This window comes from Dipodomys merriami, unplaced genomic scaffold (genome assembly GCF_024711535.1).
Source record: "Dipodomys merriami isolate MVZ:Mamm:240054 unplaced genomic scaffold, mDipMer1.0.p SCAF_129, whole genome shotgun sequence".
NCBI classification, from domain to species: domain Eukaryota; kingdom Metazoa; phylum Chordata; class Mammalia; order Rodentia; family Heteromyidae; genus Dipodomys; species Dipodomys merriami.
In genome coordinates, this window is record NW_027202593.1 from 3297108 (window position 1) to 3321695 (window position 24588).

Genomic DNA, 24588 nt, shown 5'->3' on the forward strand with positions numbered 1-24588 from the left:
TCAAATGGAAAAGCTCTGCCCAGCAAAAGAACCAGGCAGCAGCGAGAAGCCCCACCGGTGGGAGAAAACGCTTGCTGAGTCTCGCCTAGCAGGTGACTCACAGCTCCGACATTTAAACGCCAAAGTAGCTCTCCAGTCAGGAAATGGGAAAACGAGATACTTTTCAAATAAAGTGCGACAAATGGCCAGCACATGAATAAAGAAGTGTTTGCCATCCTGAACCACCAGAAACAGAATGACTGTCATGGAGACCCAGAGTGGTGACCTGGGTGAGAGGTGGGGCCCCGGGGGGGGGGGGGAGGCGGGCCTGGGGCGGAGGGGAGTGAGGCCCTGCTGGGTGGGAGGGAAGGCGCCCAGGCAGGTGAGCAACAGGAAGGCAAAGGTGATGCCTGTGTATCTCCCCTGAAGACGGCTTATTACAACGGAAAGATGAAAACATACGTGAATTGAAAGAGAATACCGGTTAAGTAAGAAATAGCACGAAGCGAAGTGTTAGTTACTGGATTTTGCTGGGGTAATAGAGAGTAAATGGCCTCTTCATAGTGTCCGTCGAAACAGAAACTGACTGTGGAGCGTGACCAGCAGTGAAGTCACTTGGTTAAAACGGGGCCTGTGTGGGACTCGGCCGCTCAGGACGGCTCCCGCGCACTTGCGCACTCGCGGCGGGCGGCCCCACGCCGCTGTCTGTGGGGCTCAGCCTCCCCTCTGCCTGCCCCAGCCCACGGCTCTCCTTTCTTGGCCTTCCGACAGTCTCTGAAGCAGGGATTCACATCTCGCCTCTTTTTCTAAAGTTGTTTCCGGTGCAGCCACTGCCTTAGGATCCAGCCGTTCCTCCCCGAGTCATCCTCACACAGTTCTAGAGAAGGATTCCGCCAGGAAGTATTTCAGAGGAATTAATCTTGGGCAGCTTAGGAAGAGCTGTTGCTGGGCAAGAGAAGAACTTGTACTTTTCCAAGGAGCAGTCGCGCACGGCAAGGCCAGCCTGATCTGTGTGCTCGTTCAGGGGCCCGGGAGGCCATCAGCGAGCGGACCACACAGCCGAGCCACCGCCACAGGCACGTGTGTCCGGGTGGGGCTGTGTCTGCCCGAGGACGCGGAAGCTGCCGGGGAGCCCAGGGCAGCTTCTGGGGGGTGTGAGCCCGAGTCCTGTGCCAAGCACCCCCACCCCCAGAGACATGGTCTCAGGGGGTAAAATGCACAGAATGTCTGGAAGCATATTCCTTTCTTTCTGATCAGACTTTTGAAAAGGAGATGGAAGACTCCACACAGTGGAGGGTCACATGGAAAGTTTCTCTGGATTATGAGAATTTTAATGCCAGCCACAGTGTTCAATGGTTTTCTAGGTAAACAATGTAATTTGGAAAATATGGAGAACATTATATGGATAATCCTTTTTAGTTGCTCAAAGCACCGTGTCTCTTTAAAAATTTAAAAAAAAAAACAAATTCTTAACCATTTGAAAATAAGGTAGATATTTTGTAGAAAGGAAAGCCTGTTCTATTTATTAAAATGGTTGCTTGTATTCGTAGGTCCTTGGTATGGTCTTTCAATCTTGCTGGGTCAGGTAATTGGGTAAACATAAAATATGACACTAATATGAAATCTGTTTTTCAGGTGGAAAGATGTATGAGTTGAAATCCAAAGCAATTACCAGTGCTCATTAACTCAGCCCTGCTGAGAAGCACAGGTAAGTTTCAGATGGTGCCTCACTTCAAGTCAATTCCTTGTTATTGAAGACTGTGACGAGTAATTTAGTATTGACTTAAAGAGCCATTTTCATTTTATATCAGTGATTTCTTTTTCATTCTATGACCAAATTAGTAAGAAACAGGCATGGTTAAAAATACCATCCAGTGTTTATATCTTCTTCCACTTACATATTGTAAGAGCATAGGTGGCCTGTTAACTGTTATTATACCAAGAAGTTAAAAAATCTCCTGAAATCATAAGCAAAAGCTGCTGCAAGGAAGCAAAAGACGAAGTAACACTGCAGGGCGTGATGAGAGTCTGTTCCTGCCTTTCCTTTTGGAGGTGGAGAACAGGGAAGAGGTTGAGGCCGTGGGACTCTGGCCCTCCCTCTGCCAGCTGTGCCTTGGGTCACCGAGGTGCGGGCCGCCGGCAGGTGTCGGTCCTGTCTGAAATGTCTCTCCAATGCTTCCCACACTCTCTCTATCCTTGTTCAGCCGTCACTTTCCCACGTGAATTGATTGCTAACTGGATAATTTAGTGGACATGGTGAATGGCATCACTTACTCACACATTACATGGTCCCGAGAGAGTCAGTTAAGAAGAAAAGATGGATCTAAACTTTCCCCTTTCCACACCCAGGAGCCAAACAATCTTGACACTGATAGGCCTAACATTATATCTAATGTGTCTGTCTGTCTGTCTGTCTGTCTGTCTGTCTGTCTGTCTGTCTGTCTGATGTTCCTGAACCCTTCATATACCTACACATTCTCCTACAGGGAGGTGGAGGGTCATGAATTTACTGCGGCTTTACACCTTCATATGGACACTTTTGGAACAACTCTTATATTCTAATAAAGGATTCTGCCTGAAATATCCTGTAATTCAATCCTGTAGCATCATCCGGAGCAAGTGCACAAATGCAAACAGCTAACAGTTAACATGTGCTGATGCTGCTCCTCCAACATCTTCCAGGGAACCCCCGGCCGCCCCGACAGCAGCCCACGGTTCACAGGGGCCTCGGAACCTGCACCGGCCACAGGACCGACGCCGGGCTCTGCCGGTCTCCGAGGACACAATCAGGTCTCTCCTGGACCTTTAGCCAACTGCAAAGCCCTTCAAGGTGCTGTTTGCATGCATGTTTTTGCCATCATAGAAGATTACAGTCCCCACCACAGATTTCAAATTAAGATATTTTGCTGTACGTTATATGATTTACAAATTGTTCCTTTTCTTCTCTAGTGCATAATATCTAATGAGAAATTTCATATCCAAGCTTATGTTTGCACTACAAACTTGAACACATGTTGTTTTCAGCAAACCCAAAACTCCATGTAAGCGCACACAGGAGGAAGTCGGAGTCCCGTGTCCTGGGGAAACGTGGACTTGCCTCTCACCGCAGTCGTGGGGGCCAGGCCCTCCCAGCAGGCGCTCCTGGCCTCAGAATCTCACTTCCAAGACTGCTGCCCCACAAGCCACAGCGTTTCTTAGATGGCTAGCCTCTATGAAAGAGAAAGTCCTTGTTGCTAGGTGCACACTTACCCCGCCACAGCGACTGAAGCACCGAGCTGGGAACTGTCCCTCTCCTCCCCCCCCCCGACAGCCCTCTGCCCACCCCGCGTTCCAGGGAACGAGCACCCCCTCCTGCCACCTCTCCCCATGTTCTCGTGGGCACCACGGGCAGTGGCGTCCCCGCGACTGCGTTCTATGCGTCCTGTGCCAGGCGGTACAAGCAGTCCATCTGTCCAGGCTCACGCCCACAAGGCCAAGGGCAGCGCGTGCCGGGGCCCCCGGGGAGCACCGCAGCAGGACCTCGGCTCCTCTCGTCACCTTCGGCTGCTCTGTTTCCACACACATCTTCACCCCCGCGGGGCTGATCCGCTCCACACACTGCTGAGCCGCCCCAAAGCAGAGCTGCGCTCCCGCGAGGCCCGTGTCCACGCCACACCCGTGGACGCAAACGCTCTGTGTTGCTTTAATGTCTTTTTATATTAAAGAAACGCATGCATGTCTTTATGTGTATGTGTAGCTGCTTGCGTGTCAAAATACACGAGCACACATAGATGTCACTGGGTTACTAGGTTTCTGAAGGTCTTGGACAGACGTTTTCCAGAAGAACTTGTTGGTGCGGCCGAGGCGCTACTGAGTCAACAGCAGGCGGCTGACCGCAGAGCCCCTCCCCCCACGCCATCTATACAGCTGAGCTTTTTGTTTGGTTTTATTCAGGCACTAATTCATTTTTTAAAATTGGTTGTCAGTATGGTTCCGAGTACATATTAAATCCCGTTGTAGTCTGGCCTAATTTTAGGAACCACGGAGATGTTTGGATAAAGATCCACATCTGGAAGCAGCCTGGGTCCAGGGCGGCCGCCTGGGCCTCCGCGGCGGCCGTCATTACAATGTTTTAATATTGTTTATACCATGAATTTTTTCATTAAGTCTATTGACCTCATGCTAAGAGAGAAATTATTTTTAATAAATAAGAATTTATCTCCTGGTTGTCAGAAACTTTTTTATGTTACACCAGGGGCTTTTATTTTCCTCCAAATCTGCAGGCTGGCTGGCGTGAAGGAAATCAAGCCCTCATTTACGAGCACGCGGGGGGAGTGGTCTTGGGGTCCTTTTATTAGTCAAGTTTATTAGTGGTTGACTTGGCTAGTGTCTATGCAGCCACTCCAGATCCACTCATTCCACTTTGCCGGCTTACAGCCCTGGGTGAGTTTACTTAGTTTTCACGAGGTTCGGCTGGAGCACGAGCAGGTCTGGCGGCCGCGAGCGTTCCCTCGTCACTGCCGTGGCGGCCGCGTGCAGCGGGTGCGGTGTGGCGCATCTGTGGAGGGAGGCGGACGCAGACCGCTTCAGGGGTCTCTGCACGGCCGGGGAGGAGTGGAGATGCTGCCACAGACCTACTGGACCACAGGCACGCTCCTGCTCGTGTAACCCACAAGCACCGCTGCACAGACCAGGGTTAGACCTGAACGCATCTCACCTCGAGGAGTAAACCTAGCCACAGGTAGTGAGCGGCTTTCTGTGTATCTGAAAGTACTGCATGAAAGGATACTGGATGTTTTCATCATAAACTATAAGTGAGGCCTTTAACCTGATTTAAAGCTAGATTTAAATATAATGTATTTACTATATTACTACAAGTATTTACTGTAGATACTATACTTACATCTATTAAAACATTACAGGAAACCCTGCTGAAAAATGTGTTTCATGTTTTATGTATCAGTTAAAAAATAAACAATGAAGCAGGCTTATGCCTGTAATCCTAGCTACCTAGGTGGCTGAGATCTAAAGGTTCATGGTTCAAACCCAAGTTGGTCAGAAAAGACCAGGAGTTTACATCTATAATCAACCAGCAATATACTGAACAGGTGGTGTGATTCAAGAGGCAGAGTACCAGGTATAATCAAGAAAGTCAAGCAAGGCAGCCAGGCCATGAGTTCAAGGCCTGGCTCTGGCACTAAATGAATGACTGAATGAGTAAATTAATTAATAAGTAAAATACTATAAAAAGTAAAGCTTTGACTGGAGATGTAGCTCAGTGGCTTAGCTTCAGCCTTGCCTGTGGGAAGCCCTGGAGTCAAGCCCAACACCACAAGAAAAAGATAAATAAAAATAAATTTAAATTCTCAAAAGATGCAGCTCCTGAATCTGAAATATAATTGCTAGTTATTTCCTGCTAAACTACCTTGTATAATGAGTTCACATTTTTAGTCTCAGTGTCTTTTGATGATCAATTCAGGTGATAAAATTAGTTGCCTCCCGAAGTGTTTCCTGGCCTAGATGCGAATAACTATCCAATAAATAGAAATAATTCAGTAGAGAGTAGCAACAGGCAATACCACAAGTTCTGTTACATGAATGAAAACTTGATATTTCAATCACAAAACAATAAATCATAAACACGATCACATGACAAATCCAACCGAGTGAAAGTGGAAAGGCATGATGTCTGAACGTATCTTGTGTTGTGATAATGGTAATTTTTTTCTCCTTTATGTCAACTCCTAATGTCATCCTTGACTGTACCAAAAGACAGATAATATTCCATTCACTTTATAGTCTGATTCCACAAAAATCTCTTTGCTGACAAATACCTCTAATTTAAGCTAAAATGCCCCAGGTAACTGAACTCCAAGTTTAAAATCCTGCAGTGCTCACCCAGCACTTAAACACCGACGTCCGGGCCCAGGAAGAAGGTGAGCAGCCCGTCCACAGAGGGGGACAAGGGGCGCACCGGTGCACGGTCTTACAGAATCTTGGTAGTACTGACAATGGGAAAATTCTTTTCTTTAAATTGCCTCCCAATTACATTTATTTCATAATGTCCATCTCTGTCTGTCTCTTGAAGAGCTGCTCATGATTTCGGCTACCTGTTATTGAAGGAAGATACATGGGAAGAACTAAGGGTCTAATTGGCACCAATGGAAGAAGGGCATTTTATCTCATTACATGAAAAACGAAGCTGTGTTTTAGTAACTTCTTCTGACAATGCACAAGTCTCTCAGTCTCTAAAATTTTAAGTAGCACACATTTAGTATTTCTGGAAAATCTTTTATCTCCAGGTTTCTAAACGATTTCCAAATGAATGTTAAATCCAGACATCCTCTTTCCTCTCCACTCTCCTCTCTTCTTTTGATCTCAGCAGAGCCAAAATTTGATTGATCTCATCACATTATTCAGTTGCCTGTCAGTCAAGCTTCTTACGATTTCATGCCTTTTCAGTCAACTGCCAGGAATAACCTCTTTTATTCTGTACAGGGTTTTTTTTTATTCCCATTTTTATGAACATTCCTCTCCATAGTATAATGATACTCTGCATCAAGAAACGCCTTCTTTCTACCTGGAACCTCCTTTATTCTCATGAAAAATAAACCTGGTCCTCATTATACAAGAGCAGTGAGATATTCTGGGAAAGACACTCGGGAGAAAATTAGGAGACATGCCCCTGGGTTTGAGTAAATCACTGCCCTGCTCTCCCTCAGCTTCGTCATAAGCGATGAGAAAGGTGGAATGAACCATTCTTCAGACGCCTCCCCTCCCCCTCCCCGTCCTCTCCACTCTCCCCTCACTTTGTTATAAGCAACGTGAGGATGAGGGAATGAACAATATTTAAGATGTGCAGTGCCATGCACCCTCTCCTCTCCTCTCCTCTCCTCTCCTCTCCTCTCCTCTCTCTTCTCCCCTCCCCTCTGAGTACAATCAATACTCTACTCAAAGACAGTCGCTACAAAAGGAGGCTGATTTGGTCCTTCACTGCTGGAGCAAGGAAGCTGGAAATCACAGCACCACAGCCAGGCACATGGGTACGAGCATCTGGCCCCCCTCTGTCCCTTCCTCCCCAGACAGACAGACACACACACACATACACACACACTCATGTGTTCATATCCACACACGTGATAAACAGTGAGATTCTCAGCATTGGCCTCAGTACGGGGTGCAGTACAGCTCATTCCACACACGATTCACACAGACACCATTGCTCTAATGTGGTGTGCCAGCTCTAAACTAACATCATGTTTAAAATCACGCAGGGACAGTTTGGAGAGCAGAACTGTAGCGAAGGTTTTGGTTAAGATGACTTATTCATGGTTTTGAACAGCATTAAGTGGCTTGCAGAGGGGTGTTCTGATCTGCGCTTTATGGATGGGGTTTAAAGTCTGGGCACGGACAGGTGGCCGGGGAGACGGGTCGCTGGGAAACGCAGGCTCAACTCCACTTGGTGTTGGCTGCAATTCCAGCCACTCCTTCCTGGGGAGGTGAGGAGGGCTGGGAAAGCATACTGCTGCTCCTGTTAATCTACTGCCAGTTCTGGTAAGTTCCACTGACCAGAGAACCAGAATTTAAGCCAGCATGTAAGCAGCTATCACAAAACACAAAGAAAACTGGTCTCCCTTCTGCTCCCGGCCTTCTGCTGCATGGGAGGCTATTCTGACCGGAGCCTCACACCTCGCGCTGACCCACGCAGCACCCCCAACAGCCCACTTCTCTACAGCACCTCCTGAAGGAAGTTCAGAGCATCGGGGACATGGCCTCACCGGTACTTAAAATGCAGCTTGCACTGTTCGTGCCCACACCCCTGCTGGGATGTGGGGTCCTAAAAATATGTAAGGATAAGAGGAACCAGGGCAGGTGTGAGGCTCACAAGCTTTCAGGAGCGCTGTGTGGGATGAGCCATGCTCAGCCGCAAGTCACGTGGTTTGGCTCATGTGCAGAATCTAGACCTAAAAGGTAAATATCCGTGTCTGTGTGCACATCCATCTCTGCATGCACATCAAATCTATATGTTCATCCCTGAAATTCTCTACTACTATGGCTGAGAGCTCATAGCTGGTGAGTGGTGCACACCGCTGAGGTGCCATCTTGGATGACAATGGCTCAGTGAGCCCTGGGCACCCGGGGAACCTGGAGCAGACGCAGGCTGTGGTAAGGTTTATTCGCCGAGGGACCCAAGGCCTCCTGAATACCACGCCAGTTCCTTCTCGATGTGTGTATACGTATGCATGTAGAAACTCCACCGTATGTATGACAGCTCGTCTCTGAACACTTATCAAAACCAAAGCCCTGAAAGACGCCTGTATTATTAGATGATTGATCCTAACAGAGGAACCAGTTGCACACAATTTATACATAGATCACAAGTATCTTGTGTATTTTTCTAGAAAACCCTAAACAATGCCATAAACAGGTCTATCTCCTCGCATACTGTCTTCCATTTCTGCCTGTGCACCACATGTGTGTACACATGCACACACACACATTGCAAAGAAAACATCTGGAAAGGTCTACTGTCTGTAAGTGTGTAAGCACACCCCCATACACACACCTCATACTGGTGACACACACATTGCTCACATGGAGGACTGCAAACACCTCTGAACTGCTATATAAGAACCGAAGCCACAAAACCTGCCATCTCCAAGCAGCCTTGTGCAGAGTCCTCATGCGGGGCCTGGGAGAGCAGGGCCCCAGCAGGGTACCTGTGAAATGTGGGGGATGGGGGGCCTGGATGGGAAATGTGGGGGATGGGGAGCTGGATGGGAAATGTGGGGGATGGGGAGCTGAATGGGAAATGTGGGGGGTGGGGAGCTGGATGGGGAATGTGGGGGACAGGGAGCTGGATGGGAAATGTGGGGGATGGGGAGCTGGATGGGAAATGGGGATGGGGGGAGCTGGATGGGGAATGTGGGGGATGGGGAGCTGGATGGGGAATGTGGGGGATGGGGAGCTGGATGGGAAATGTGGGGGGTCGGACTCTGGGAGAACTATTCAGTTTCAAACATGTGGGTTGACTGTAGAATTTATAATCACGACTCTTTCACTTGTTGCAAGTCTTTTTCTTCTCCACAGAACATTACAGTGCACCCTGTTCAGACTCAGCCGTAGATGCCATGAAATGATTTTCTCAGTCTTTTAGTTTCCTCATTTGGAAAAGCCAGTTTGATTTTGCTTTCATTAATACTGAAAACATAATTTAAGACATGTCTGTAGCTCTTTTCCTCTTTTGGCTCTCCTCACAATGCCAAGGATTTCTGTGTGTCCTCCCCTGCTATGGTGTGGCAGGCCGATGTCTGTCCCGACACCGTGCCGGTCCCGTGTCATGCTGGTGCGGGAATCCTCCTGCCCCAGGCTCCCCCCTCCTGGGATGCGTGGGGAGGCTTAGGTGGTCGTGTTTGGTTGGAGGACGTGGTCCCTAGAGCCCTGCCTCTGTCCCGCCCTCTGTCCCTCCTTGCTGGTGGAGTGGATTGTTCCTGCTGGCGGGAAGCTGAGGCGTGCGGGTCTTCCGGTGCTGCCTGGAGCTCCGGAGGGAAATGTGTCGTGGCTTTGCATTCCATGCTTGCTTCTGTGTATTTTTACTTTTTAAAATATCTTTACAAATTCAATGAAGTTTCTCTTTCCGCTTGCAGGCACGAGGAGATTTTTTAAAGTATAAATATGTTATAGTTGATTAAGATGACATGCTTCCCTTGTTTAATCTTTACGGCGGGAAGCTTCATTGGTTTTTCCAGGGTTAAGCCAGTGGCTGTGTGATGCAGCATCCTTTCAGATGTAGCGGTATTAGGAATTTTCCTTTCCTTTGCATTTTCAAGGACATCAAGGAATGGTATGAGGGAGTTTCTTTCTGATGTGTCCATACTGACCCCCACCCCCAGCACCACCCCTCACCCTCACCGGCCCCTCTGGCTGAGAGGAAGGGAAGAAGAAAGGCATCTACTGTTTACAACAGGAGCCAGGGGAAACAAGGTCAGCTCAGCACCCCAGTCCCGCCAGAGTGCCAGCATGGGGTCACCTAGAGCCCCGGTGTGTGTGGAAGCTGCGTGTGTGCGTGTACACACACCGATGCCAATTCCAGATGACTGCTAGTAGAGCGAAGAGAAGGATGCATGCTAAAGATGGCGCTTGCTCAGGTTAGTCTCTGGTGGAGGCCACCTGTGGGCTCTTCCCCCAGTCAAGTCCGCGTTTTCGAGTCACTAATTTGTAACCATCCCTCGAATTCCCATGACGAACCGACCCTGGTTAAAGCAGACCTTGATTTATGCAAAGGCTGAGAAGAAGTGACTATGGAAGTCTCAGCAGGAGCTAGAAACCTCCTCAGTCAAATACTTTTTTTCTCAACATCCTCCAAATCGTCTTTCTTCTCTATTTTATATTCTCCGAGAGCCGCTTGGGGAGGCGATGGGATCAGTCAGTGGCATGTACTTAGATGCTTGAGTTCCCAAGTATTTCAGATGTTGTTTGTACTAAGGACAGATTAAGCTGGAAGTTGTAGTCTGGGGGCTTTTAGAAAAGAGAAGCCTTTAGGCAATTAATGGCTTGCTCCCGTCCCGTTGTGCCCGTGCGAGGGGCAGAGGCTGGGAAGTGGTGCAGCCATTTATAGCAACTGGGTAAATGAACCGTAGTTAGAAGTAGAATTTATGAACTGTTTGCTCAACTGGTAATTAGCTGGAGATGTAAAGCCATGAAGTGGAGATGCTCATGCAACAACAGAGCCAGAGTTATGATGTTGTCGCTTTTCCCTTTGGAGTGGCAGCCTGCTCTGCATAGTTAACAATTAAGGAAAATCAGAAACAAGATGCAACCTGGCAGTGAGGTCAGCCAAACAAACAGCAAGCCACTGCACTGGTGCTGGGGAGGGACCGTGGTGGGAGACCAGCTCAGCAAACAAAGGTTCCCGGGCCTTCGTCTCCAGCCCTGTGTGGACAGGGTGGTGTGAGCCAGCTCAGCTCTGGCGCCTGGCTCCAGGCTGGGAACGGGCTCCACTTCTGGCCTCTCAGCCCCATGGGGAAGTACAAGCAGGAGAGCTGTAGTCCAGGCAGAAAACAAGACCTTATTTCAAAAATAGGCAATGTAAAAGGGAATGGGAGATTGCACCCGGTGGTAGAACACCTTCCTAGCAAGTGTAAGGCCCTGAGTCCAAAAAGCTGTGGGATGGACGAAGGTTCTGGAGGCTGGCAGCGAGATCTGCAGAGACTTCAGAGAATGAGAAGGTGTCGCATATTTACAACGGCTAGAGGAAATGATTGTGTGCTCAGTATAAATACCTGGTAAGTGTCTGCAGGGACATTTACAAGGCGGATACATGATCAGAACGCCACATGGTAACCTGTAAGAAGTAAATTTTCTGTGTTGTGTCCAGCAGTTTCAACTCAGGGATTTGTGCCCGACTCGGCTGGTGCTACACAGCTAACCATGCCTCCAGCCCCTAAAAATAAGTTACAATATAAAAAAGCAGCAGCACATCCTGTCATCTGTTGGTAGTCAGTGGGAATTGCAGGAGACGCCTAACTTGTGAAGACCCTCGCGGCGGCCAGACTCGGCGCTGGCTGGCTGGGGCAGTGGACTCTTCCTTCTGGCGGGCCGCGCGTGGGGAGGGTGGGTCCCGTGTCCGGTAGGGGTCTAATCGCATCTCCCTGCCTTATCCACAGCTTCCCCGGAGTGAGGTGCCCCAGGCACATGCTGGGGAAACCGAGTTTCTTGACATATCAGAGGTACACACTTGAATGAGCCCTGGTTCTTTCTTAATTACAGTCTCTACCTAAGGACAGTTTCTGCGACAGGTTGAAAGTTCGCACAGAGAGCTAATATCCCATGTGTGTGACTGTCCTATTTTTGCATGCATGTTTACCTGCATTTCAGAGGGAAGTTGAGGAAGGTGGCCGCCTTTCACTGAGCATGAGCCTGGCGATGGGAAGTGTGAAGCCACTTTGTCCCCATTCCTGTGGCGCCAGCATTCCACGTCTGGGGGAACGTGGGGCTGTGTGAGCGGCTCAGGAGGCACCCCACCCCCACCCCGCAGGTGAAAAAAGCCATTCTGACCACCTCATTGCTTTCGGAAACGTTCTAAATCACAAAGGAAGTTAAACGATGCGTTCTTGACATAGGAGTGCTCATTATACCACTGCTTAGACACTAACACAATCCGCGACCTCCAGGGTCTATGCTGTTTTATGTTCCTAATATGTAAAATACGCTGTCAGGAGGACAGAGCCCCGCAGCTTGCTCGTTAGCGGACACAGCATGGAGCTGGGGGCCAAGCAGGACACCAGTCCTAATCACACCAGTGAATCCCTCTTCCCGACCAGTGCAGGCAGCTTCCCCAGTGATGGTCTTGTAGGGCTGTTATGAAGAATACATTTTTCTGTTTGTCTGGGAGTATGTGAGCTTGATCGCCGTTGTCTAATAAACACAACATGGATTCCCACTGGAAGCCAGTGTGTTAAAGGGGCAGAAAAGTCTGCGATTCTGAGCTCCTCTGGTGAGCAGGGAAATAGTGCAGGGAATTTTGGACAAGTCTGTGCTTAGATTACAGACTCGTAAAAGGAAAAGCATTCTTGAATATTATTCTTCTACAGGTACCTGATAATTTTGTGGGTCTGGATTTCCTAATCACCCAGTGAGTTATGCTTCCTTTTCCCATCTCTACCTAGATATGAAAACCGATGCTTGAAGTACTTTTGAAAGTCAAAAATTCAAAGTATCTTTGAAACACACGTGGCATATTTGGAGATGTTCAGTGATGGCTCACAAGGGCTGACAGAAAGGAAGCAGAATGCACCAGGTGGGCCCTGAACCAAATATAGTGGGCTGCTCCCTGCCCGGATCTCCTCATTCTTCCTTTCAGCCAAGACTGCCCTCAGAAAGCATGCGACGGTGAAGACTTAATGTGTGTGCACTGCTGGAGAGCTTCGGGATGATTATATTTGAACAGGAGTTAATGGCCAAGTAATGGAAATAATGAGCTGGAGAGTGATGAGCGGAGCCCAGGAACGAGGCTGGGAGTCCCCGGAGCTCCAAACCCCGGCGCCCGGACAAGTTCCAGTGTTCGTAGGAGGCCAAGTGACCGTGCGCTGCAGTCCTCACACACACCCTGGCCAGGTCTGGGCACTGCCAAGCGGAGGGACGTCTTCAGAGGCTTCACTGCCTCTCCCTTAGTCCTCAGGCACTGAATGCACTCCCCACGCCAAGGAGGGGAGAGGGAAAGACCCAGCCCGAGGGGAGGAGCCCACCCCGGGGCAGGAACCGAGGCTCAGGGACTCCCAGCAACCAAGAGCCAATTCACACCCTCCACCCAGTAACGCCGTCGTCGTCCCAGACTGGCCCTTGCACATTCTTTTCTTAATCACTTAATCTTAATGACTTTGCCATGAAAAATGGAGACTAGAGTTCAAGGGTCAAAGTTTGAAATAACAGTCATTACGTCCGCCACTGCTACTACTACCACCACCGTCATCACCACCATCATCATGAACATCATCTTCATCATCATCATCATCATCTCGCGATGAGAATGAGCAAACACCAGCCCGTGTATTTTCTATGCAGAATTTCATTCAGTTCTCCCAACTCCAGTTTCACATGGAGAAGAGTGGATACACGGTTAGAGTCTATAGTGCTCACGAGGACAGCACAGATCTTCAGGGTAGAGCACAGCCAGTAATTAAACAAACCATTCCACACAACAAACAAAACCAGTGCATCTCACTGCTGACAGGAAGCAAAAGCCTTAAGAAAGATTTCAAGTGTTAGGTTTAAACAAACCTAAATGTTGACCTAGAGATTACGTATTGGAGTACTTACCTCTACAAAACATCACAATCTGAGCTCCTGACTCGTAGCTCACACCAAAGTGCACCGCCGCTGCTGATGGCGGCAGGAGCGGACGCGGAGAGCGCCTGTCCTCACGGCCTCCCTGCGTTCCTGTACGACCCTGGCCTCTGCCGGCCACAGACTGACGCTCACATGCAGCATGGGCTGCTGCCCAACTCACAGCTGCCCGTGGCCATCCAAGCAGCCTGCGCTATTTTTGTTAGCCAGATTGAAAACAGAAAGGCAAAGCCTGGCTGGAGTTCACCCGGCAATAATCCCATCAGCAAAGAACTATCCAGCAGACCCAGAATGTGCTCGTGCTATGTTACTGCTACCAACCACCAAAAACACAACCCTCATCGGGGCCCAGGTCACTGGGGATTCCAGTACCAAGGACAAAATGCAAACCAAAACCCACTGGCCAATTACATTTCTTGCTTTCTTCAAAACCCAGTGCAATTCTTTCTTAGTCAGGAAACCCAATGGAAGTAAGGGAGTTTGACCTCTCTATAGTCTACCATCTGTCTGTACTAAACACACACACACTCTCTCTCTCTCTCTCTCTCTCTCTCTCTCTCTCTCTCTCTCTCCATTGAAAATGCACCCGTCAAACAAAAGTCCACTTCAACTGGGTGGGGAAGTACCTCAGGGTCGTAGGACTCGTGGCCTCTGCGCCCCTCCGACCTCAGAGGCCTGGTGCTGTGAGGAGAGGGAACACAAAGCGGCTTCTGACCTTTTGTTCTCTCTGAGCGCTCTGTCTCCCTTCCGCCACGAGATGGTCGGCTTCGGAGAGCCCTGGGGCCGGCACTCCAGGACCACCTCCCGGTCTCTGGTGACCACGACAGTCCTCTTCAGCTGACTTGGTGCAAAGGTGGGAGGGGAGGCTGTGCGGGAGGAAAGGCCCATTCACTGGAGGCAGGGACATCCTCTCCAGCGAGCGACACGCCGCAACTCCTGCCCCTTTTATCCAGTGTCATCAAACCACACAGAGAAAACCTCCATGGCACGGGTACGTGATTCATTGCTACAATGAGATAGCTGCTGGCTGCCAGGAGATAATGGCGTCTGACAATGTGGAGTTCATAGATAAAGGCCATTTCAGAAGCTAGCATGCCTTACTGGTGGTACCAGTTCCTCTTGTGAAAGACTCATGGATGGCCTGAGAGGTCAAAGGACCGGCTGTGATGGATAACTCTAAGGATGTCCTCTCAGTGGTTCTCTGCCATGATGGGGGGAATGCCTAGGACAATTCTGTCTTCCATTTCCCACCGTAATCAGTACTGGAGCTTCATTATCACTGATGCGGGGGCCCAGCTCGGGGCTTCCCCTGTCCTTCATCTATCTCTCTCCAGGCTGCTACTCCACCATCTGAACCACACTTCCAATATGGCATTTTGCTGGCTAATTGGGGGGTGAAGTCTCTTAGACATTTCTGCCCAGGCTGACTTTGAACCACAATCCTCCAGGTTTTAATCTCCTGAGTTGGTACACTCCAAGGGCAAGCCAGAGCACTGGCTTTCCACCCTACTTAATTTGATCCATGTTTTATTGGAAAAGTCCCACAAACTGCATGTTACTTTAAAAAGAAACAGGATTATTGTAATTTCAGTTTAAAATTTTATTCAGGCTGTTGCAATTATTCATCTAAGTCACTGACATTAAGATCCTTCTGTGTGAAGGTATCTGGGGCACTGCTTTATATCAATGTAACAATTCTCTGAGCATTTCAGTAATAGTTTACGTTCATATTATACCAACAGAATGTGTGACACAATCTTAAAAAGATACATTAACCAATATTAACAACAATATTAAAAAGGTACATATGTTAAAAGGATCTATTTCATTGACAGACATAAGATACTGAAGAAAAATGAAGGGACTTATGGGAATAATTCAGGTAACATCTTTGGTTGCTTACGGTGAATAGAATTAAAGATAAACTTGAATGTATATATAATGAATAAGAAGGCTTTGGAGTGGTCCTGAGAAAATCACAGAGTGTGGATGAAATCGGCTTTTTAATTCCAAGACGTTAAGAGTAATAGTTAACAAAAGAAATAATCTTTGATTTTTTTTAAATATCTGGGAAAATGAAATGGAATCTTGTATTTACTGAGCACTGGTTTTTCCAGTCTCATCTCCTGTCTAGTTTAGGAAGACAAGGTGCAGGCCACCATACCCAACTATGGGCTGAGAAAGGGTCTTGTCAACTTTCCTGGCAGGGATGGCCTCAAATGGTGATCCTATGTAGCTAAAATTACAAACACGAACCACTGGTACCTGGCTTTGTAAAACCTGACTGTTAATTCTAAATCAAAGCTATATTGTATGACCCATCTAAGAATAAAACTACGGTTAGAACACCATATAAATAGCATAGATGTGGGTCAACAGGACAAAAGTAAACTGTCTTCTACAGTTTACAGAAACAGCACAACACAATATTTCTTGTTAAGTCATAAAGTAGGTCTTTAGAACTGTATCATAAAACTTCAGTATCGTGAGAAGTGGAGCATAAGAGCAGCAGCCATTTTCCCCTCTATTGATCTGCTTGGAAATCACATACCTAGAATCTTCAGCTGGGCACTGGCATGAATGGCTCCGTATTCATTCTCAGCCAGACACTGGTACATCCCCGCATCGGATCGGTTCACTCCGTGGATTGTCAGCACTCCGTTGACCATGTCAACCCTACTCTGTAATGGGGACAAAAACCAGACCCAGAAAGATGCAGCTGTACGCACACAACTTCCAGGACCAAGGAACAAAGGCCTCAATTTGTAGTAAGACATCATTTGTCAAATTTACTGTTGACTGTCTTGCTGTCTGTTGTACATTATAGTAAATTACATATTATGTTTTATACACACACACACAGAAAGCAGGGCTGCGGGGCTCCTCTGAGCTGGTTTTGATGGGTGGACCTGCAGCTGAGGCTCTCCTGGAGCCATTTCTCCCTGCCAGAGCAGCAGGGTCTGGCGGAAGAGGGGTGAGGGTGGAGGGGGAAGACCTAGGTCTAAATCATCAAGGACTCAGGCCATGGTAATCCCTCCACCACTGGTCCAAGAAGCTGCCTTTCTTTCTTCCCAACCAGCACAAGTAGAAACTGCCCTGCAGTTGGGTTGTATAAAATTATTGGTCAGGAAATACCATTAAAAGAAGAAACTGGGTACAAGAGACAGAAGACCTGACAGGTACAAACTGTAATAAACTGAGGCCAAAGAGTGACTTTCAACAATTGAATTTTACTTCTAAAATATAATTAAAGAGCCAGGTGTCTCTGGCACTTCATGAGAAGCAAGTCATTTAAAATATGTTAGCGAGCAGTGCTTGATCAACGAAGCTGTCAAGAATTTGAGAACGTTTTCAAAACAAAGCATTCACTTAGCAAGCACCTTATCTGGAAACAGGACAGGGGCAGCGCCTTCTCCAGGGCCTCCTCCTCCACCCAGGGCCTCCCCCTCCCAGGGCCTCCCCCTCCCAGAGCCTCCCCCTCCCAGGGCCTCCCCCTCCCAGAGCCTCCCCCTCCCAGGGCCTCCCCCTCCCAGGGCCTCCCCCTCCCAGAGCCTCCCCCTCCCAGGGCCTCCCCCTCCCAGGCCAGCCTCCCCCTCCCAGGGCCTCCCCCTCCCAGAGCCTCCCCCTCCCAGGGTCTCCCCCTCCCAGGGCCTCCCCCTCCCAGGGCCTCCTCCTCCCAGGCCAGCCTCCCCCTCCCAGGGCCTCCCCCTCCCAGGGCCTCCCCCTCCCAGGGTGGCCTCCCCCTCCCAGGGTGGCCTCCCCCTCCCAGGGCCTCCCCCTCCCAGGGCCTCCCCCTCCCAGGGCCTCCCCCTCCCAGGGCCTCCTCCTCCCAGGCCAGCCTCCCCCTCCCAGGGCCTCCTCCTCCCAGGCCAGCCTCCCCCTCCCAGGCCGGCCTCCTTCTCCCCAGCTGGCCTCCTCCCAGGGCAGCCTGGGAGAGTTAAAGAGCTGTAACTCCCTCCTCGCTTGCCTTCAGAGCTTTCCATTTTGTTTTCTGTGTATCTGGCTTCTTGTGCAATTGTGTTTTATTTATAGGCTTAGCTGGGTTTAGAATAGAGGGTGTTAGAGACAAAACGGTGGCATGGAGGTGTGATCCAGCTTCCTCATAAACAGGACGGGAGGCTGTGAGAGGCAGGGCGCAGCACCGCTCCTCAGCCAGCAGACCCCAGGGCAGGACTGGGGCTCAGTCTCAACTGTACACTTGTCCTCATTTTGTCAGTAATAGTGACCTGTTTCTCTCTCTCTCTCTCCCCCCTCCTTCCTGCCCACAATCAAGGCACAGAGCTGTTAAAATTATCGTCATCATTCTGCACTTAGGTAGTAATAATCAATTTAAACCCAGTGTATGCCAGTGGTTTTCCACAGTGCAGCGGACGTGGTAGGGGCGCTCGTGTGGGAGGTACAGGTTGATTGGACACAGGACGCGGGGTGGACTGCAGTCCTGCTTCACCCGTCCGTGACGCAGGCTAGTCCTGCGCTTGGGGAGAGTAAGGCCGTCCCACACAGAGAGGGCAGCAGGCTCCGGCACCTGAACCTCAGCCACGCAGACTGTCACCATGGTACTCACTGATGGGTCCCAAGCAGTGCAGCCTGAAACACTCGCATTTAATGTACTACTCAAAAAACTTGAGAAGGAATTCTTACTTGTATATTTGTTTTATTTCTTACTTCAAATCTATGAGAAGACAGAAGTAGGAAGAGACTTCCAATAAGCAGAACAGGCTGTCCTGGGTCCCAGGGAGGGGGCAGCCGAGGGGGAAGGAGGGGCACACAGCCATGCTTTATGCACGCATGTGAGATAGAACAGTACTTTGTGTGTGTGTGTGAAAGCGCGAGGAAGTGGCTGGTGAGAGCTGAGTGTGACTGGGCCACGGAGGCACGCATGGGAATGTCACAGACACACCGCCTTGCGCAGCTAAGTGATGCTAGTGCACTTCTCTGCACACCCTGCTCCCCGCCCTCCCGCAGACATACCTGGGGCGGGAGCGGGGCGCCGTCCTTCAGCCAGCGGTAGGCCGGCCGTGGCTGCCCTGCGGCCCTGCACTCCCATCGCAGGCTGCTGCCGCTGTCCAGCTCCGTGTCATTCAGCTTCGCCACCCAGTGTGGATAGGCTGCGAGGAGCAAGCGTTCAAGAAAGGTGAGTCCAGGTCCAACACTGCAACACGGCCAAAATTCACATGGAAAATTCCACGGTGGCTTTAATTGTGTGTTCAGCATTTCATATAAACACAGGTGCTTGCAAGAGGCAAGAGGCACAATTCTGAGTTCTGCACAGAACTGCATTTCCGATGATACCAACACAGAAGAGGAGAAGTGAAACGTGTTTTAACCTGAGACTTTCGCAGAGTGTGTGTGTGGGTGGCAGGCCTGTATGTGCTTCATATGTGTCTGTGTGAGCCTGTGTGCACCTGTGCATCTGTGTGCACGTGTCTCCTGTGTGTGTCCATGCATGTGTGCATGTGTGTTTATGTGCCCGTGTGTGTACTTCTGGTAGCTGGGAGTGCCTACCAGCACAGGGCCTGCTCCAGGGCAGTGGGATTCTCACAGAACCACAGCAGTCCTGGCACAGACAGACGAACCGCACAGCTCTACAGTGAGCAGGTTCTCTGCTTTGGCTTTATTCCTCACAGAACCTGAACTGGTTTAGAAAATTAACTTAGAAATGCAAATCTTACTAAGCACAAAACTTTTCCTAATTTTATATACACATACTTCCTGTGTCAGTTATAAAAAGGTTCTCAAAGCTGGGTGCCAGAGGCTCACGCCTGTCATCCTAGCTACTCAGGAGGCTGAGGTCTGAGGATCGCAGTTCAAAGTCAGCCTGGGCAGGAGAGACCGTGAAACCTTTATCTCCAATAAACTGCTAGAAAACCAGAAGTGGTGCTGTAGCTCAAGTGGTAGAGCGCTCGCCTTGAGCTGAAGAGCTGAAGAACAGGGCCCAGGCCCAGAGTTCAAGTCCCACGATTGACAAAAAAAAAAGGTTCTCAAAAGTTTAGCAGAGGAAAAGAAATTCCTTTCCTAAAAGGCAGAGTTACTGTAATCCCCGTACAGAATCTGTGAGGTGCGGGCTCCGGGGCCTTTCCTAAAAGGCAGAGTTACTGTAACCCCTGTACAGAATCTGTGAGGTGCGGGCTCCGGGTCCTTTCCTAAAAGGCAGAGTTACTGTAACCCCTGTACAGAGCCTGTGAGGTGCGGGCTCCGGGGCCTTTCCTAAAAGGCAGAGTTACTGTAACCCCTGTACAGAGCCTGTGAGGTGCGGGCTCCGGGGCCTTTCCTAAAAGGCAGAGTTACTGTAACCCCTGTACAGAATCTGTGAGGTGCGGGCTCCGGGGCCTTTCCTAAAAGGCAGAGTTACTGTAACCCCCGTACAGAGTCTGTGAGGTGCGGGCTCCGGGGCCTTTCCTAAAAGGCAGAGTTACTGAAACCCCTGTACAGAGTCTGTGAGGTGCGGGCTCCGGGGCCTTTCCTAAAAGGCAGAGTTACTGTAACCCCCGTACAGAGTCTGTGAGGTGCGGGCTCCGGGGCCTTTCCTAAAAGGCAGAGTTACTGTAACCCCCGTACAGAGTCTGTGAGGTGCGGGCTCCGGGGCCTTTCCTAAAAGGCAGAGTTACTGTAACCCCCGTACAGAGTCTGTGAGGTGCGGGCTCCGGGGCCTTTCCTAAAAGGCAGAGTTACTGTAACCCCCGTACAGAGTCTGTGAGGTGCGGGCTCCGGGGCCTTTCCTAAAAGGCAGAGTTACTGTAACCCCCGTACAGAGTCTGTGAGGTGCGGGCTCCGGGGCCTCTCCTAAAAGGCAGAGTTACTGTAACCCCCGTACAGAGTCTGTGAGGTGCGGGCTCCGGGGCCTCTCCTAAAAGGCAGAGTTACTGTAACCCCTGTACAGAGTCTGTGAGGTGCGGGCTCCGGGGCCTTTCCTAAAAGGCAGAGTTACTGTAACCCCCGTACAGAGTCTGTGAGGTGCGGGCTCCGGGGCCTTTCCTAAAAGGCAGAGTTACTGTAACCCCCGTACAGAGTCTGTGAGGTGCGGGCTCCGGGGCCTTTCCTAAAAGGCAGAGTTACTGTAACCCCCGTACAGAGTCTGTGAGGTGCGGGCTCCGGGGCCTTTCCTAAAAGGCAGAGTTACTGTAACCCCCGTACAGAGTCTGTGAGGTGCGGGCTCCGGGGCCTTTCCTAAAAGGCAGAGTTACTGTAACCCCCGTACAGAGTCTGTGAGGTGCGGGCTCCGGGGCCTTTCCTAAAAGGCAGAGTTACTGTAACCCCCGTACAGAGTCTGTGAGGTGCGGGCTCCGGGGCCTTTCCTAAAAGGCAGAGTTACTGTAACCCCCGTACAGAGTCTGTGAGGTGCGGGCTCCGGGGCCTTTCCTAAAAGGCAGAGTTACTGTAACCCCCGTACAGAGTCTGTGAGGTGCGGGCTCCGGGGCCTTTCCTAAAAGGCAGAGTTACTGTAACCCCCGTACAGAGTCTGTGAGGTGCGGGCTCCGGGGCCTTTCCTAAAAGGCAGAGTTACTGTAACCCCCGTACAGAGTCTGTGAGGTGCGGGCTCCGGGGCCTTTCCTAAAAGGCAGAGTTACTGAAACCCCCGTACAGAGTCTGTGAGGTGCGGGCTCCGGGGCCTTTCCTAAAAGGCAGAGTTACTGTAACCCCCGTACAGAGTCTGTGAGGTGCGGGCTCCGGGGCCTTTCCTAAAAGGCAGAGTTACTGTAACCCCCGTACAGAGTCTGTGAGGTGCGGGCTCCGGGGCCTTTCCTAAAAGGCAGAGTTACTGTAACCCCCGTACAGAGTCTGTGAGGTGCGGGCTCCGGGGCCTTTCCTAAAAGGCAGAGTTACTGTAACCCCCGTACAGAGTCTGTGAGGTGCGGGCTCCGGGGCCTTTCCTAAAAGGCAGAGTTACTGTAACCCCCGTACAGAGTCTGTGAGGTGCGGGCTCCGGGGCCTTTCCTAAAAGGCAGAGTTACTGTAACCCCCGTACAGAGTCTGTGAGGTGCGGGCTCCGGGGCCTTTCCTAAAAGGCAGAGTTACTGTAACCCCTGTACAGAGTCTGTGAGGTGCGGGCTCCGGGGCCTCTCCTAAAAGGCAGAGTTACTGTAACCCCTGTACAGAGTCTGTGAGGTGCGGGCTCCGGGGCCTCTCCTAAAAGGCAGAGTTACTGTAACCCCTGTACAGAGTCTGTGAGGTGCGGGCTCCGGGGCCTCTCCTAAAAGGCAGAGTTACTGTAACCCCCGTACAGAGTCTGTGAGGTGCGGGCTCCGTACAGTCTGTGAGGTGCGGGCTCCGTACAGAGTCTGTGAGCTGCGGGCTCCGTACAGAGTCTGTGAGCTGCGGGCTCCGTACAGAGTCTGTGAGGTGCGGGCTCCGTACAGAGTCTGTGAGGTGCGGGCTCCGTACAGAGTCTGTGAGGTGCGGGCTCCGTACAGAGTCTGTGAGCTGCGGGCTCCCCCTGTACAGAGTCTGTGAGCTGCGGGCTCCGTACAGTCTGTGAGCTGCGGGCTCCCCCTGTACAGAGTCTGTGAGCTGCGGGCTCCGTACAGTCTGTGAGCTGCGGGCTCCCCCTGTACAGAGTCTGTGAGCTGCGGGCTCCGGCCTCCCGCCGCCGGCGTTCAGAGTGAGAGCTCTGAGCAAAAGCCGTTCTTCCTCCAGGCATGTTCTTTCTGTTGGAAACAGCTGAGAAACATGCGATACTTAACTGAATTTTCTTTCTAAAAATGTAACAAAACAAATCATCTGTGGGGGGCCGGGGCGGTGGGAGCTTCGAGGAGGCCGCTGGTGACTGTCCACGTGGGAGGCAGGGAGGCGGGTAGTGAGGCCCAGGCGAGGGGCTCGGCCGCGCGGCGGAGGGAGGCCTCTCCCCAGCGCCGGGACCTCTCTCCAGTGCTGGGGCCTCTCTCCAGTGCTGGGGCCTCTCTCCAGTGCTGGGGCCTCTCTCCAGTGCTGGGGCCTCTCTCCAGTGTGGAGGCCTCTCTCCAGTGCTGGGGCCTCTCTCCAGTGCTGGGGCCTCTCTCCAGTGCCGGGGCTCGGCCGCGCGGTGGAGGGAGGCCTCTCTCCAGCGCCGGGACCTCTCTCCAGTGCTGGGGCCTCTCTCCAGTGCTGGGGCCTCTCTCCAGTGCCCGGACCTCTCTCCAGTGCTGGGGCCTCTCTCCAGTGCCGGGGCTCGGCCACGCGGCGGAGGCCTCTCCCCAGCGCCGGGGCTCGGCTGCGCGGTGGAGGCCTCTCTCCAGTGTGGAGGCCTCTCTCCAGTGCTGGGGCCTCTCTCCAGTGCTGGGGCCTCTCTCCAGTGCCGGGGCTCGGCCGCGCGGTGGAGGGAGGCCTCTCTCCAGCGCCGGGACCTCTCTCCAGTGCTGGGGCCTCTCTCCAGTGCTGGGGCCTCTCTCCAGTGCCGGGACCTCTCTCCAGTGCTGGGGCCTCTCTCCAGTGCCGGGGCTCGGCCACGCGGCGGAGGCCTCTCCCCAGCGCCGGGGCTCGGCTGCGCGGTGGAGGCCTCTCTCCAGTGTGGAGGCCTCTCTCCAGTGCTGGGGCCTCTCTCCAGTGCTGGGGCCTCTCTCCAGTGCTGGGGCCTTTCTCCAGTGCCGGGGCTCGGCTGCGCGGCGGAGGCCTCTCCCCAGCGCCAGGGCTCGGCTGCGCGGCGGAGGCCTCTCCCCAGTGCCGGGGCTCGGCTGCGCGGCGGAGGCCTCTCCCCAGTGCCGGGGCTCGGCTGCGCGGTGGAGGGAGGCCTCTCCCCAGTGCCGGGGCTCGGCTGCGCAGTGGAGGGAGGCCTCTCCCCAGTGCCGGGGCTCGGCTGCGCGGTGGAGGGAGGCCTCTCTCCAGTGTGGAGGCCTCTCTCCAGTGCCGGGGCCTCTCTCCAGTGCTGGGGCCTCTCTCCAGTGCCGGGGCTCGGCCGCGCGGTGGAGGGAGGCCTCTCTCCAGTGCTGGGGCCTCTCTCCAGTGCTGGGGCCTCTCTCCAGTGCTGGGGCCTCTCTCCAGTGCCGGGGCTCAGCTGCGCGGCGGAGGCCTCTCTCCAGTGCGGGAGTGTGACAGCACAGCGCCAGCACGGCTCCACGCCAGGTCAGAAGGCAGAGAAGAAAGTTCACTTATTGAATGCTAGCTGCGGACCTGCCCTGCTCCAGTCAAACTCGGTTTCCGAGATCTCCAGACTAAGGACAGGCTGCTCAGCATCTCCATTGTCCAAGCCAGCGCGTGGCTGGTGGGCAGAGCCTGGCCACCGAGCCCTGCAGTTGGTCTCGGGCAGGAGTTTGTTTAAAGTTCACTGGTTTTCTAGCCAACGTGTGCTTGTTTCTGTTTGGCATAGAGTAGCCATGAAACAAGCTCATTCTGAGCCTCCGAGCTGCCATTTGAAAGCTCTACACAGCGATGTTCCCACGCGGCTCCTGGGTTTTGCGCCTGTCCTGCCATCAGCCTCCCCGCAGTCTCCCGCCGTGGCCCTGGAGCGGGGCGGGAGGGGGGAGGCTGGCGGCCCCAGGGCTCTCCTGTCACAGGCCTGTTCCCTACCCCGCTCGGCCACCCTCGGTTACTCTCTGCACAGTCCTCGTGGCCGACTGCCAAGCAGACTCTGTTTTCCTTATACTACTCACTCTACATAAAGCCTCCGGCTTCTCTTCTTGTCTGTTCCAATGTCTACCTAGAATTCAAGGTCCAGCATAAGCCTGGTGAGTACCTGGTGTATACAGCCACCTCATGGAGTCACCGGGTCCTTTGCTAATCAGCTCAACTCCTGGTCGCTTGAGTAATGACCAGCTGAAGCTTCTCAGCACGTCGTTGCTGGCATTTCTGGCAGTGACAGGTGGGTGTCTCGCA

General features: G+C 51.8%; 1 protein-coding gene across 1 annotated transcript in view; it reads right to left on the minus strand.

Moving 5' to 3' along the window:
* LOC138824468 (contactin-5-like) overlaps nucleotides 1-24588 on the minus strand; it is a 356854-nt gene that overhangs the window by 81012 nt on the left and 251254 nt on the right. The window contains exons 11-13 of the mRNA XM_070018361.1: nucleotides 18775-18911; nucleotides 16355-16484; nucleotides 14519-14669 (exon numbers count right to left, since the gene is read on the minus strand). Of these exons, the coding sequence (XP_069874462.1) occupies nucleotides 14519-14669; nucleotides 16355-16484; nucleotides 18775-18911 (418 nt within the window). The remainder of the gene's footprint in view (nucleotides 1-14518; nucleotides 14670-16354; nucleotides 16485-18774; nucleotides 18912-24588) is intronic.